We start from the raw sequence: 14878 nt of genomic DNA, 5'->3' as shown, positions 1-14878 counted from the left end.
GATTTAATTTGAGCTTTTTCTGAGAATTCTAATCCATCTGTTTTCATGACCCTTTATAATGGCAGTACGTTTATATCAGTATTTTCATTCAAAATTTTTTGTTCTGCGTATAATGAATCTTGAATCTTGAATGAATCTTGATAATGAATCTTGTGAAAAATCTATATTAAGGATCTATAATAAGCTCATTAACGCTCATACAATAGCTGAAGCTCATTGTATTTCAAATGTTGAACGAAAGATTGATGATGTTATCCCAATTACCTTCTTTGTTTAACAAAAATTTGTATAGCGATTATTTGCATGATAATCTTTTAGACCATCTTTTCTTTTATTCTCATTCATTGCTGAGAAATTTAAAGTGATGAAAACTTTCATAATTTTGTAGTGGATTGTTCATTTACAAAATTTAATGATCCCGCTTAAAGCATGAATTACGCTCCACAGTAAACACCATAAACGCCTCAGGTTCTCGTAAGCGAACCGAGCTTCCGAAAATCACAAACCACAACAACGAGAGCGCTATAAAATGGTTTCCTATCTTGAAAAGGATTTCCTTTTTTATTTCCCACCTCATTTCTCCGCTTCTGAAGGTTAGATTTACCCGCCAGGAAGGATAAGATGTGTAGAAGCAATAAAATGAAACAGGATGACCGCCGGAATATAAAAATAAACAGATGTTAGTATCACTGGCGAACGACATCCTATCGAAAAAAATGGACAGTCCCAAATCATGGCTACTTGGATGGGATGGAAAATGAGAAGAAAAGCTCCGCCCGAATACGGTCTCTTTATCCGATTGGAGCTGGAGTAAACTTCCATTACAAAATCCTTCAAAAAGTGTAAAAGTGTAACGACCAGGAACGTCCTTTTAAAAGCAGAACAATAGCAAAGCGTGAATGCCTGTGGCATTTCATGGGAGCGAATCGGAAATGTTGGCCAATCCGGAAAGAAAAACTTAAGGAGATGAGGGAGAAAAGTTCAAAATTCAAACCATCGACCGGATGGAAGACACAACGATATTTAGAAACGAGAAAGGAAAACCGAACTTCTAATTGACGCTTGGTGGATGGTGCTGAGCCGTTCAGTTGTATGGAAAATTAGCTTCACTTTGGTAACTTGCACCAGAGGGAAGCCTTTCTCCGTTACGCATTACTTGTGCTTATCAATAAAAAAAAATCCTATGCATTGATTCACATCATGAAAGTTGGTGGTTTTTCGACCGGAAATCAACAGTAAAAGAGTTTTCTTGTCACGATGGAAAGTGCCGTAACATTTAGCTTTAGCAAAGCAAAGGTTCAACCAGTCTTTAGTCATTGTTTAACATCGCACACCCATTCAACCGGAATCGCCATCCGGGGAAGTTGTACGACAACTTGTTCTTTTCCGGGTGATTTGTTTTTGATCCTTAATGACTCACCACGTGCTCGTGCTAAAGTGTTATTCAAGACGGTTATTCAAGTGAAAATGGCCCATTTCTTCAATACGATTCTGACATTTGACTTTAACATGAGGAATTTATACGTATAAAACTGATTAGGAATTAAAACACTTACATAATAGAAAACAATGTTAACAAATAGCAACGCCAACTAAAGAGGAAGAGTCATCTTCTTTCACCGTCCCAACAAGAACCCTAACCTATTGTTAAACAGTTTCACTTATCTTAGCGATGGGTTGTTCCGATGGCACGCAGCTTACGGGTTGGGGTTTTGGGCAGCTTGACGCCTCAAATCGGACCGTATGACGGCGGTTACGACAGAACCGACCAGCAGCATCACAGCCATCGTTACGTTTGCCACGATGTCACCGTTCGTGTTGAGCAGCTCCGAGTAGAGCATGGTGAAGGTGATACCGAACACTTGGGCCGCTGCGTTAAGCAGCCCGGTCGAGGTACCTTCCGGTTCCGGGTACGTCAGCTCGGCCGCAAACTCGAACCCAACCGGAAGGTAACCGGTCATGAAGAAGCTACATAGAGAGATGAAAACGGGAAAGGCAAGCGTCGTTACAACATGGAAGGCAGGACTTTGCCACTTAGTGGCTAGTGTTCATGAGAAGACTTACCCCAATAGAGAGGATGTAACGTAAACCACCGAAATGTGACCAACCGACAGGGTGAAGGTGTAGATCCACATACCAATCATGGTAAAAATGTACACGGCCAGTGTGGTTTCTCTGTTAAAGTAACACAGATGAGAGTAAAATTAATAGAACATATTAATCTCAACCCAAACTTTTGTCACTGTACTTACTTAAATCGATGTGTCTTATCAAGAACGATACCGCAGGCGACAGATCCAAGCATACCAGCGAACACGATACATACACCGATACGCCCAGCATCAACCTCATGTCCGGGATAATGTGTCAGAACAATCTGCAACGACGCGAAACGACACAAAAAAACGGCTAATGTTAGAATGCTGCTCCATGATGCTTTGGATACTTTTGCTTGGATGGAGATAATTAAAAGGTCCTCCCCGTATTTAACGCATTTCATCAGTGACGCTGTAGCAGATGACAACCGTTGAGTGTTTCATTCCCTTTAAATTAAGCTTAATCCCAATTATGAGCGATCTCCTCTTCACTCGTGACAGAAAAAGTTATTTCACTAATTAATGGTAAAGCCCTCCCGCGGATGGGTAATGGGGTGAAGTCTGATGGATCATTTATCTTGGAAAAAGCAGATGGTAGCTTCCGGTTAGAAGAAGATAGGCAATTTGCAACACACGTCACAATGTCTATTAGCGCCCTCTATTGGTCGGAATCGTTACTAATTTAAAATAAGCTAGCTGAAAGTATTTTCCCAGTTTTATATTTCAGAATCTAACCATTTTCCTACGAAAAAGCTGTTTTGAATGTTAAATTTCATCTGTTTTGTTCATTATAAGTATTACAGAATTAAAGTATTACTAAATTTAATGCAATAAATGGCAAATAGAATTTAACAATTGGACCTTCAAATAGAATCTCGCATTGTTCTCTTAATGTCCAAATCCGTACCTGATTAAGAAGCGTGGAGATAGCATAGAACACTCCCACATTCATGCCGTACGAGATAAGCAGCAGCACGTAGTTCCGGTTGAGCATGAGCCGTTTGATCGAGTGCAGGAACGGTGACGATTGCAGTGGGTTGGGCGTTTTCGTGGCTTCCTGTGCAGCGGACGGTGGTGTCGGTGGCGCTGCCTTGAAGACTGTAACCATGGAAAAGGCGAAGAAAAACAGGAAGATGTTTTTAATTAACCATACACACCACAACACGAACTCTTCCCCTTCCTGCTCCGTTTCGTCGAACGTTCAGGCCGGCACTGATGAATTACAGAACTACTGTGTTTTCACTGATTTTTTTGTGTGTGTTTGTGTACTGCTTTTTAATTACACCAGAAAGCGCGGGCCCACTGATGTAGGGAAACTTACAGAACAGCACCAGCACGACGAGCACGGTTGTGACGCCGGCCACAATGTAAAACATCAGCCGTAGGTCATCACCAATGAGGCTGATGTCGTCATGGTTTTCCACCAGCATCGGTGGCACAAGGAACCCGACCGCTATACCGAGCTGAAAGTAAAAGAAATAAAGCGAGAAAAACCCCGAATCAGACTTATAATTCCAATGGAGAAAGAACAGACGCCAAGCAAATTCTGGCAGACCGTGCGCGGTGCGTTGTCGAGAGTAGGACTTGCTAGTGGTGTACCATCTTCCTTTCCTGTGCGTTGGAAAGATTTAAATTAAATCGAATAAATTTGCTTTCCATCCTTTTTGTCGTAACCTCGCGAACCGTACGCTTCCGTAAGACCCTTTTATGGGTTTGGATGGAGTTTTCCGCAAGAGTGGAAAAGCTTTAGCCGCATGCTAAAACGCCCCGAAGCGTCCGTTAGCTTCGGTTTAATTTGTCCGATCGTCCGGTGTGGAAGGTTTTATTTTTCCACACTCGAACGCTTATTATTTCCCGGGGTTTTTTTTTCTTCTAGCCCCGCCATAACCATTGTGCTGGGTCATGGCAGGTTAAGTGTTTTCGGAGGATAGTGTGGAAAACTAATTCACATTCTCATTTGTATACGTGTACGTGTCTGACCGGGATGGGGATGTTCCATAGTGGGTGGTTTCCTGTAAAATGAGATTGATTTACAGCCGGGACGGTGTGACACAGTCATGCCGAAACCGTACCGAAGGGAAAATGTTCCCGAAGCATAACAGCCTTTCGAGGGATGTGCAGTGGATCATGATTCGTAAGTTAATAAATTATTTGCAACAGCCCCATCACAGCTTCAGCCCCGTTCGTGGCGCCTTTGCGCCATTTTCACGAACTTTCCCATCCTGGATGAGCTGGTAAGTGGAAAGTAACGATCGTTTATGGGACGCCTGTTGACGGTTGGTGACTGGGTGGATGGCGTTTAATTAAACATATTTTAAATTATTCATACAATGTGGCGGGCATGTAAAGAGGGAGGTGTAACTGTTTGATGAATGTGTGTATCGTGACAGCTTCTGACACGCAGATTACGTATGGGCCATGTGTGACCCGGCAGCGTAATGATGCCGAACCGGGTGCAATCGATATTTTCTGCCGAATGAGCTAGTTATGCGTGTGTGCGGGCGTGTTTTAACAGTAATAAATGACATTGGTTTTAATTTCCACGTGATCAATCATCGAACGGAAACGAAAGGAAATTCCATAATTTTAAATTATCGTGAGATATTTTGAAATACAAAATGAAAATCAAATCGATTATAGCAATACTCTTGTATCAAACGTAAACAATTATTCGGCCAGGTGTAAACATTGGTGCATAAAGATCCAATCAATTTGTTTCGTCGTGTGAAGCGATCTTCCTGAAAAGCGACCTTTTGTGAGAAAAAATCTTTCATTTAATTCCACGTGTTCACATCCGTTGTATTATATTCCAAAGCATGCTACGTGACGGCACTTAATTATGAACGACATTACCTCACTAATCATTGCATGTCCTGTTGAGCGACAAATAAAGAGAGCAAATAATATAATCCAACATGCACAAGAACAACCGATATCGAGAATTTATGAAATCACACGTTTATGTGAAGGCTCGCACGACATAAATCTGACAAACAAACAGCACTTCTCCCATGGTCGATGGCAAATTTGTGCTTTGTTTCGACTGTTGTCAAATTGGGAAAAGTTTCGTGCCCAAGTGTGAGTGCGAGAGCCGACACGATTCTGTTGCACTATCTACCGAGCGGCACCAGACCAAGCTGTGATCTTGAAAAGTGAATTCACAACAGGTTCATGAATATTTATTGAGATAACTTGTCCAACGGCAGCAACGGCACAACCACAAAACAATCGGCGCACGTGACTGTGGGCAATACATTGTCCTGCTATTGGAAAAATGTTTATTTTTGTTTTAAAAGTAGAAATAAAACTTTTAAAACTACAGCACATACGCCTTGCTAAACGATACATCGGGTACAAGTTGCGTTACAAAGGCGTTCGGTGTACGTTTGACAACCGATAAATCAAATCGATTTTTTCAACTGTGGATCGGGTGGAAACGGAATTCAAAATCAGTTACCCATGCCAGCACGATGGCTGGTGAGATCTGTTACTGACGTTTTGGGGTTTTTTACGATCCGTACAATATCGCCGACAGCTGACCGCCTTTTGGATGGAATTGAAAACCGATTTTCATGCCTTAAACCACCCTTTATCGTTCTCTCACACACTGCCGATACAGTGTGCGCTAGATCAGGAACTTTTTTTGGCAAATGAGCAATAAATAATGTTAAAACATTACTACATCCACGGACGTGTTGAAAAGCTTACACAAGGAGGAAAAAAAGCGATATAATTTCCTTATTTTGGGGGCGTGAAAAACGCCGACCATTACAGACGTCTGGGAGAGGCATGTTTTTCTGGCGTTTAATGCGTAGACCTTATGATGGACGGTAAGGCATCTGCGGAATTCCACTTCTCATGGTCATGGTCGCCATGGCACTCGAAAAAGGTCGATACTTTCAATTTCCTTCCACTTACCGGTCGAGGCGGTTTCCGGTTTCCCGCCCGTAAGGTACGGAAGAACGCAGTAACATGAATCAAGTATTACGTCTAGAGTGGAAGATCAACGGACCCTTCAATTACCGATGCCGATGGGCTTCTTTTTTTCTCCTCCCTCTACCATTTGTAATAGTTCGAATCGAGCAAAGGCCAACCGAAGCAGAATTACTTCAGGATCTTATTTCCTGCAGGGTTACTGTGTTTTTGGTTTTTGCTGTTGTGTTTGGTTCGACCGACCCAATCGTGATGGCTGTTCCGGTTGCGATAAAACGCATGGCACGCCTTTCAAAAACCGAAAGCTCCACAACTTTTTGTGCTTTTCGTGGTTGAATGAGAAGCAAAAACTGCATTGAAAAGTCCTTCCATCGCACGGTTTTACTAGCTTCGGGTGCGTAAGTTGTTTGGGCGACAGAAAACCTGCACCATTCCATTTTTCATCTCAACACTTGTCATTTGGGCTATTTCATGAGGGTGTGAAAGCTTACTCTATAGCATTTTTTTTTTAGAGAAAAGAACAAAACCCTTTCATCGCATTTTTTTGTTATGAATGCCAGTTCACATGGCACAATATACGGACAGGAACTGGCAATTGCAGACAGTAACACTAAACAATTGCTATTTGTCCGGTTCGGTACGATCCGAGAATGCGATAGGGAGTGAAACGGATACCTTTTGTCCAGTCCCAGGATCAAGCGTTCAACAGTGGAAAAGAATGACGATTAAACTGATGATTTATGGTCGGTAAATTTTCCTAGATGAAAATCTGTGTCCATTTTGGAAGCTGTATCCTCGTGCGTGGGTACAGTATGTGACGTAAAACTATGATCAATGAAGCACTTTTCATTCATTGTAGGTGTAATGGAATCCATTGAAGATATTAAACTCTATTTAAGCTGAAATCGTTCATCGTTGTCTCTTACTACTAGAGTTCTTTGCTGAACTAATTAAAAGTTCTTAAAAATATAACAACAAATTAAAAATCCAGTCGAACATCTAATTCATGTTGAGAACACTTTTAGCACACAAAATAAGTAAAAGATGTTGATTTATAATAAAGATTCAATACATTATACAACTATTATACCTTTCAAGTGGTAAACACTGTATGGTAAGTTCGACCCTCAGAAAGGAACTGATATGGATGCTGATGAAAAAGTGAAGAGAAAACTATCGTTGACAAAGAAAGTTTTCTCCTCTTTCGCATTAATCGTTCCGATTACGTTAACTTTTCTTTTCTCGTTTTCCTACAGTATCTTTACTACTTAACCCCGGGAAAACACCCCATACAATCGGGTGTCTATGTGTGTTTGCAGACGCGTGGTATCTTCTTTACGCTCATATTTGTCCTCGGTTGGATAATTTTATATAGTACCACAGGGGTTTACACTGGGCAGAAGGGTCTTCAAAAGGACCAACTTTTCCTCTTTTACTGTTCAGAACATGTTCAGACAACCGATAGATAGATGAAATCTTGGAACGAGTTGCTCCACACAAAGCGCCATGAAATGGCTGTGGAGAAAATGAAACTAAATTTACTGCCCATGCAGGCACAATTTGTTGCAAATGCACTTTGCAATTTGGACGAACGATCCGATCGGATGGTGTGAGTGAAGGGAAAGGGTCCACATTGGGTGGCATTGCATTAGCTAAATGGCTTTCTTTTCGTTGGTCAATTTGTTAAATAATGTCCCTTCATGCAGAGCCTTTCTCACCGGCTCCAATGTTGAGGTATGGGGCTACGTAAGGTTGCTTCATGACGTATTTTCTCTTGGTGAGTTGCCTTGGTAACCCGCATTAAAAATAAAACTACTACAACAAACTCAGCAGTGAGTTGTTCCATAATCGGCTTTGTGTCGCAGTCAAACATTGCCATCGGAAGAGAATAGAGCCAGAGTAAGAAAAGTTTCTTGAGGAGCAAAAAGACCCCCGCACACATACACAATTCATTTTGTGCACCTTTCCATCAGGAGAATTACTCGACTCAATTTGACGAACTGAATGGAGCATTCATTCTCATTCCACTCCGAAAACTTGGCCATAGAACTGTTGCGCGTATTCACTGACGCCGTTTCTGTTTGATTCAATCTGTTTGATAAACACCTTCGGGCTGTTGCATTCTACTGCGAATGATGCAAGAACCCCGTGCCAACATAGTGAGTTAATGCGAAAGAATTCGCCCCGTCTGTCGAAATCCCAGACTCAATCCTTCAATTGAAGGTAGATAGCCAAAAAAAGCTTCTCTTAATAACATTTCTCGCACGTACAAAAACCGAACTCCCATATAGACTCGTTTTAATGCGTTCCTGCATCAAACTGTTCCTCCAGTGGAGAATAGTTTCAATTGCCATGAATTGTGCCCGGGGATGAATGGTACGCCGTATTTACGGTGTGTAATAAAATTGAATTTTCGGACCAATGGCAAGCTAGTGCGTTGCGTTTGCGATGGCTTCTTTTTTCCTGGGTTGTGAATATTGCTGCGTTAGGTAGTTTCCTTTTTTTGTCATCGTACCTTTTCCACAGAAACGATCAACAGATCCTATTGCTGTCCAAAAGTAAAAAATAAAATGATTCGAGAACCGAATCCATCAGCAGTGGAGCGTTTTTCGTTGGGAAATGAAAACCTCCCGCCGAATGCGTGATTGTGAAATGGATGTGAAATGAAAATGGACATCAGGGAGAAACGTTTCAATGCGATAAACGGACACATAAAATTTCCAACCAAGTCAGCCAATCCGTTCTCCATTTACTGGATCCTTAATCGATTGGTAGAGATGCGAGAACGGCAGGAGAGTGACACAATGACTCAATTAGATTATAGCTGAAATGATTTTACGCAACGGTTATCCGTCAGCGTTATGGTGATTTTTTTTTCTGCCGAGAATCGCTTGGTTGTTAGGATTATAAAACTAACCGTATTAATCTAAGGGAAATTATTTTTTCTTGGTTTAAACATTAATAATGTCGCAACAAAATGACCAGCATCTTCATTAATGCATCTATTTAATAAAATACTTGACCATTTTTGCTAAATATAAGCTAGAAATTCTGAATCCAGTTCTTATGATCTGCTCGTTTAAAGCACATCCGGACCATAAAGCTGTGGCAGCTGAATCAAGGATAAGCTGCTTTAAAATGTTTGGTAAATTCTGGAAACGGAGAAACAACTTTTGGGCGTTAAGATGATCAAGAAACCAAAGACCTGAACAGTACACGAACAGAACGCATTTTCAATCAATCAAACAATGGTCGACTTCTTTAGTGCTTAGACAAATAAAACTACTACCCCACCTGGATGTTTGTATTTGATACAACCGTCATCGGTGATCCATTTGTTTGCTATTGTCCCTACGGTCAACATACGTCCATACGAAACGTTTAGCGGTGTACCGAATGGTGTTCTTCCCTAGTTCATCATCATAACCATCATCATCAGCATGAATGGCGAGCTATCGAACGCAGACACATTCATGAATGGATGATGTCAACTTATTCCTCGCTCCCGCCCACCATCACGATCAACTCACTTGGTTCGATAATCTGCTTAAGTGGGTTCCCATTTCCGGACGGAGCTGTTGGCCTTACGATACGTGTAGCACTTGAGATCCTCTCGTGCACCCATACCAATACACACAAGCACTCAAACGGTCTACAGGATGTAAGCAATTTTTACGCATGACGGAAAAAAACGCCGCATGAAGCAACAAAAAGTAAAATAATCTCCCATTATCGAAACATCCACGTCCACGTGGTCGCATTGTCGCAAGGATGGAAAGCTATCTGGCCGCGAGCATAACGCAGAATCTGTCGACTCTCGCACGTATTGCACCCGGTTCGAGTGAAGCGCACTTCTTTCGTCGTCCAATTGTTTGATTCCGCTACATTTATCAAAAACAAACGAAGGCACGTGTAGCCAACAAACGACGGGAAAAATGGGCATTATTTATGGCTCCGGGCTTATCTGAAACGCTTTCTGCCTGAGCGGAAGCAAAATGGTGTATAAAGCACATTTTGTACAGTGATGTATTTGCATCTTTCATTTTCTGAAGAACAGTTGACAGAGTTGGCAATCTTGTTACGTGTGAGGGACTATTACTTATTCAGTGGCAGTATTACTGCACCGATTTTCAGGTTCAAAGCTAAATACCTGAAGAATAGTTTTTTTCTCCTTTTCATCTATGTTGGACCCACTACAAGCACTTAAAAATGATAAATATCTCCCCAGTCAATCAGATCTCTTTTGTACAGCTCTAAAGCTGTATTGATGCGCCATGATTGGCATTTCATTGAGGCAACATGCTGACGCATACCGACGATCATTTCTCACCGATGGAGACGCCTGGTTGATGACGCCTGGCATTTGTTGCACACGCATTTGGGTGATGGTTGGTGCGATGTGATTGCTCCTTTTGCTAAAACAGCTCCCACACACACACACACGGCTTGTCACAGGCGACGGGGCAATCAACATATAGCGATAAATCAGCTTTACCCTCCCCAGCATCCCCTATTATCTGGCTCATAATATGCTTATTGAATCTGAACACCCGCTTCAAATTCTGTCTAGCTTCTCAGAGGTAATACACAGCCCGCACACTCTTATTGCTTATGCCGCGCTTATTATGCTACGCGTGCACTGGTGGCGAACGCGTATGGCGTGAACGAGGATCATGATTTGCTCATCCGTTCAGCCGTGCTGCCTGGAGATGACGCTGATTGGTTTCGCGTGGGCAACGTGGGTACCGAAGGAAGCAAAGCTGTCCGACCTTGGCAGCAAACCGTGCCGTAATCTGGTCGACTTTTGGATAACTTGTGCCGTTTAACCTCAACGTAACACCCACGAGTGGGGCTTAATTAGTGGGCGAGTGATGTGTACGGCAATGGAAGATTCTGCGAGTGTTAACGTATGTTGCTCGCATGCTTCATTATGCGGACAGCTTAATGGGGAGAAAGTTAATGTATGAGAAATGTGGAAGATATGTTCTTCCCTTTGGATAGTGTACGCACACTTTGGGGAGAGATTTATGCAGTTGAATAATTATTACGTAACGGAGTTGAAAGTGGAGAACCATGCCAGGTGTAAAAACAAAGAGAAGTAATGTGTAATTAAGGTGAAGCAAGCTTAGCACGAAAACTACCGAATCAGTCATGTCAGTAGATGGAATGGAATTTAACAATGAAATCGTAGTTTCGGAAACATTACATTACATATAAATTTTAAAGCAAAATCTTCATAATACTTCCAATTCAGTTATTTCAGTATTTCTAAATTGTTTTTGTATCATAAGTAGACGTTACAATAGCATCATCGATCCAGTATAATATAGTCTAATATGAAATATAAATAAAACAACCACTAATGGATGGCGAAAAATTAGTACGTAAAGAAAAACGCCTAAAGGTATGCAAAGAACTTCGTGTGTTTGTTATATTTTTCAATAATGACTCCTAAACAAGCACACATCATAATTAACAGCAGTATGTCCTATTAAGTTCTTGGTTAGAACCGTTCCAATATTAAACAAATGTCCTTATTTCATCCTATTCTCTCACCCCTGAGGTGCCATTTTTAACGCCCAATACAATGCTAAATTCAACATATAATGAAGCAATTTGAATTTCAATTGCACCGCACATAAAAAAGAAAACAAACCACGCAAATAAATTTTATGGCATCAGCATGACTTTCTCGTGCAAGATCTATTCCAGCTATTAAATCGAATAGTGTTTGTGCTGCTAGAAAAGAATAAAAGCAAGCTTCTGTGTTTTCCCCCCTTCCAGAAAATCAATTCTTACCATCCTAAAAACACATGCACAAGCAGTGCAGAAAACCAATTTTCTTTCCCGAAGCACGTGCAAATGAAATTCAATTTTCCGCTGCAAAACGATTACGGAACCGAAACCATTCCTACAGTCGGCGATGGTATTCCTGGAAAAACGGGCTACGACAGTGCGGGTTTCTTCGTACGAAGACTGCTACGAATATCGCGAATTCGGTGCGGATTTCGTCCTGTTTGTGCCCCCATCATCCATGGATGGATGGGAATTGTAGGATCATCAAATTAGCATAAAAGCCGCTTCCGCATCTTGATTATGCTTCTTCGCGGTACCGTCAAATCACGCTCGTACGCTTGCTCGGTTGCTTCTGACACCGTTAGCGACAGTCCTAATTCGTCCTGCAGGAAACAAACACCGCTGGCGTATGATGGCGGTGGTATGATTTTTGCACTCCTGCTAGACAACTCGTCGTTCTCTATTAGGCTCGTTCACCTCTAAGAATGGCTATGCTTCTATATACATTCCCCTCAAGCAAGCATGTAACGCATTCACTATCGCGATCGAAGAAGATTATGAAAGTGTGCGGCTAGAGTGGCGAAGTAGAGGGTTTAATAAAGTTTTGTGTGGTGTTTGTTTTGGGTGCGTTAATAGAAGGGTCCTGGGGGTTTTATTAGCGAGACGATATTAGCTCTTTGCGGACTTAATCACACATCAACACCACCCCCGCCCTGAGGTGCTATTGCCATGGGTTTTGATTAACCGAAAGACTAAAAGACAAACCGATACAGATTAATCTTTCTCGTATTAGTAAAGCTGTCAGTGACATTAAGTTTTCAGACACACGCCCAGCAACTGTTGACGTGACGTGTTGTTGCGCTCTTATCAACTTTAAGACAGGCAAAAGCGAATTAATCCTTAGGCTTTAGATTTGATCTTAATATAACTTAGCGTCAAATGAGAGTAAAAAACTATACTAAATGGCAAAAAGTCCAACCATAACATGAAACTATGATTCGCACTAAAACACACAACATTAGCTTTAATCATGGCAGAATCAAAAAGAAAACAGGATGATAACCATCTCATCATCTCCTCGACACTTTCATGATTGAAGATATAAACCACCATTCCGCTTAAAGGCACTCCGGGAAAACAAGCATCCTCATTGAACTATTAAGAACTCTAGACCTACTTTATGATATGCTCATTATACGTCCAATTTGTTGAATAATGTTCATCATCGTCCTGCTTCGCTGTAGAAAGTTCATAGAACTATGTCCTCAGCGCGGAGAAGTGAGACTTATATTTACCACTTTTTTGTTCGCTTACACTGTGTTCGTTTCGCTCGAAGTGTTCTACGTAAAGTTGGGTGATTAACCGTACACTCTATTCATGGCCCGTTCGAAATATATTTTTGCTCTTGTACTACTTCCGCTGTACTAGTACATCACTCAAATCAGAAACTAAATCGTTTGTAGTCCTTTTGGCAGCACCTTCCATTGCTCCTCACTGTGGTGTAGCGTAAAGGAGTAGATAATGAAAATGAAGCATCTCTCGTGTTGAACTTGTGATCAACAACTTTCCACCGGCTTGCTTCTTGCTGCTAAGACCTGTTCTTAGATCCTCCAGCCTTGGATCCAACCATCCAACCCCCACCGACAGCAATCAACCATCGGTTGGGTCAGTGACGAAATGCCTTCCCATTTTCTTCGCCATCTCCATCACGGGCTGATTGGCTTCACCAAGCAAGGATGATAGCTGTGGGAAGGAAAATAACATCACACAAGGGATCGATGATAGACTACGGAAAGAATGAAACTTTTGTGCTCCCGCACCATTAGGCCATCCAGCAGAAAAGTCAGTAAAAAACAGGCGAGCGCTTTCCTGCAGCGTAATTTTCCTTTCTATCCCGCACGAGACCGTCAGTTCTGATAGGATTTTCACTCGATTGAACAACCGATTTTTCATCGTTTACTACCGATCGAAGGAAATGGTATTTTGGAACCGAAGAAGATGATGACGATGATGGTGATGGAAGGCAAAACTGAACGCAGCGAAATCGGGACAGTGAATCGAGAAATAATTAGAAACAAGCAAATTGATCCACGCGGCGTGGATCATCCGTCCGGCGTGACTGGAAACATCTGGAAGATAAATTATCGATTCAGCCGGAACGATGCGGAAGGATAATTTATTTATTGCATCAATAAGAATGTAATGCATTGCTGTAGCTGTGGGTGATTTATATTCTCACGACCTAGTGCAAACGAAACACAAAGGACCAATAGACAACAAAAAATCTTCTTTGAATAGCTAATGGACAAAGCAGAAATTTCTATCCGTTCTATACAAAACAAACCGTAGGGCAACGAAAGCGATTGAAAGTGCATAAAAATGAATACTAATTATGTTATGGTGGTATTGTTTTAATGAACCAGAAACCAAAAAAAGGATGTTAAGCCCACGACCGTATTAAAAGCATTTTAATTGCCACGATGTTCGTTTGCTTTGTTCCGTTTTTGTTGTGCTGCCGTTCATCGGAATGCATTTTAATTAATTAAGACAGTAATGCAATTACGTTTCTACTAAAATCGATGCAGTTCATGCAACATGGATTTTATTTTTGGTAATGAGTACGGCACAGTTTCAAATGAATAGAATTAGAGCAATTACCGTTAGAAGAGACCGTCCGACAAACCAAAATTTTATACATATTTCCGATAAATGTCTCTTCGTCACGAAACTAAAATCAAGATGGCGAACCATCGACCAACAGCGGACATCATTTTTATAGAATCAGTTAAATTTCATAACGAAATTTTCACTATTATCGTGAAAACATGGATGTAAAATGAATTCGTTTCACACCAAATATTGTCGAAGCACAAAATTTGAGCTATTCAACACCGTATTCTAGCAAAAACTTCAAACGCGTTCCGTGCGCGTACCACAAAACAAAACCACCGCAGCTGCATTTAATTGTCTTTTATATTGTCTGTGTCACCATTTGTTCGCCATTTGCACATATGTTTTGTTTTACTTTCTTTTATTCTAAATTTCCTTCATCT

At 41.3% G+C, this 14878-nt stretch overlaps 1 protein-coding gene across 1 annotated transcript in view; it reads right to left on the bottom strand.

Annotated features, from left to right (window-relative positions):
- Positions 1–210: 210 nt before the first annotated feature.
- LOC128300972 (feline leukemia virus subgroup C receptor-related protein 2) overlaps positions 211–14878 on the bottom strand; it is a 32649-nt gene continuing 17981 nt past the window's right edge. The window contains exons 7-11 of the mRNA XM_053037244.1: positions 3418–3559; positions 3004–3194; positions 2253–2377; positions 2065–2175; positions 211–1968 (exon numbers count right to left, since the gene is read on the bottom strand). Coding sequence (XP_052893204.1) covers positions 1698–1968; positions 2065–2175; positions 2253–2377; positions 3004–3194; positions 3418–3559 — 840 coding nt within the window. The 3' untranslated portion in view covers positions 211–1697. The remainder of the gene's footprint in view (positions 1969–2064; positions 2176–2252; positions 2378–3003; positions 3195–3417; positions 3560–14878) is intronic.

The sequence above is a fragment of the Anopheles moucheti genome, chromosome 3, assembly GCF_943734755.1.
Source record: "Anopheles moucheti chromosome 3, idAnoMoucSN_F20_07, whole genome shotgun sequence".
In the NCBI taxonomy this organism is placed as follows: Eukaryota; Metazoa; Arthropoda; class Insecta; order Diptera; family Culicidae; genus Anopheles; species Anopheles moucheti.
This window is presented reverse-complemented; position numbering and strand designations above follow the sequence as displayed.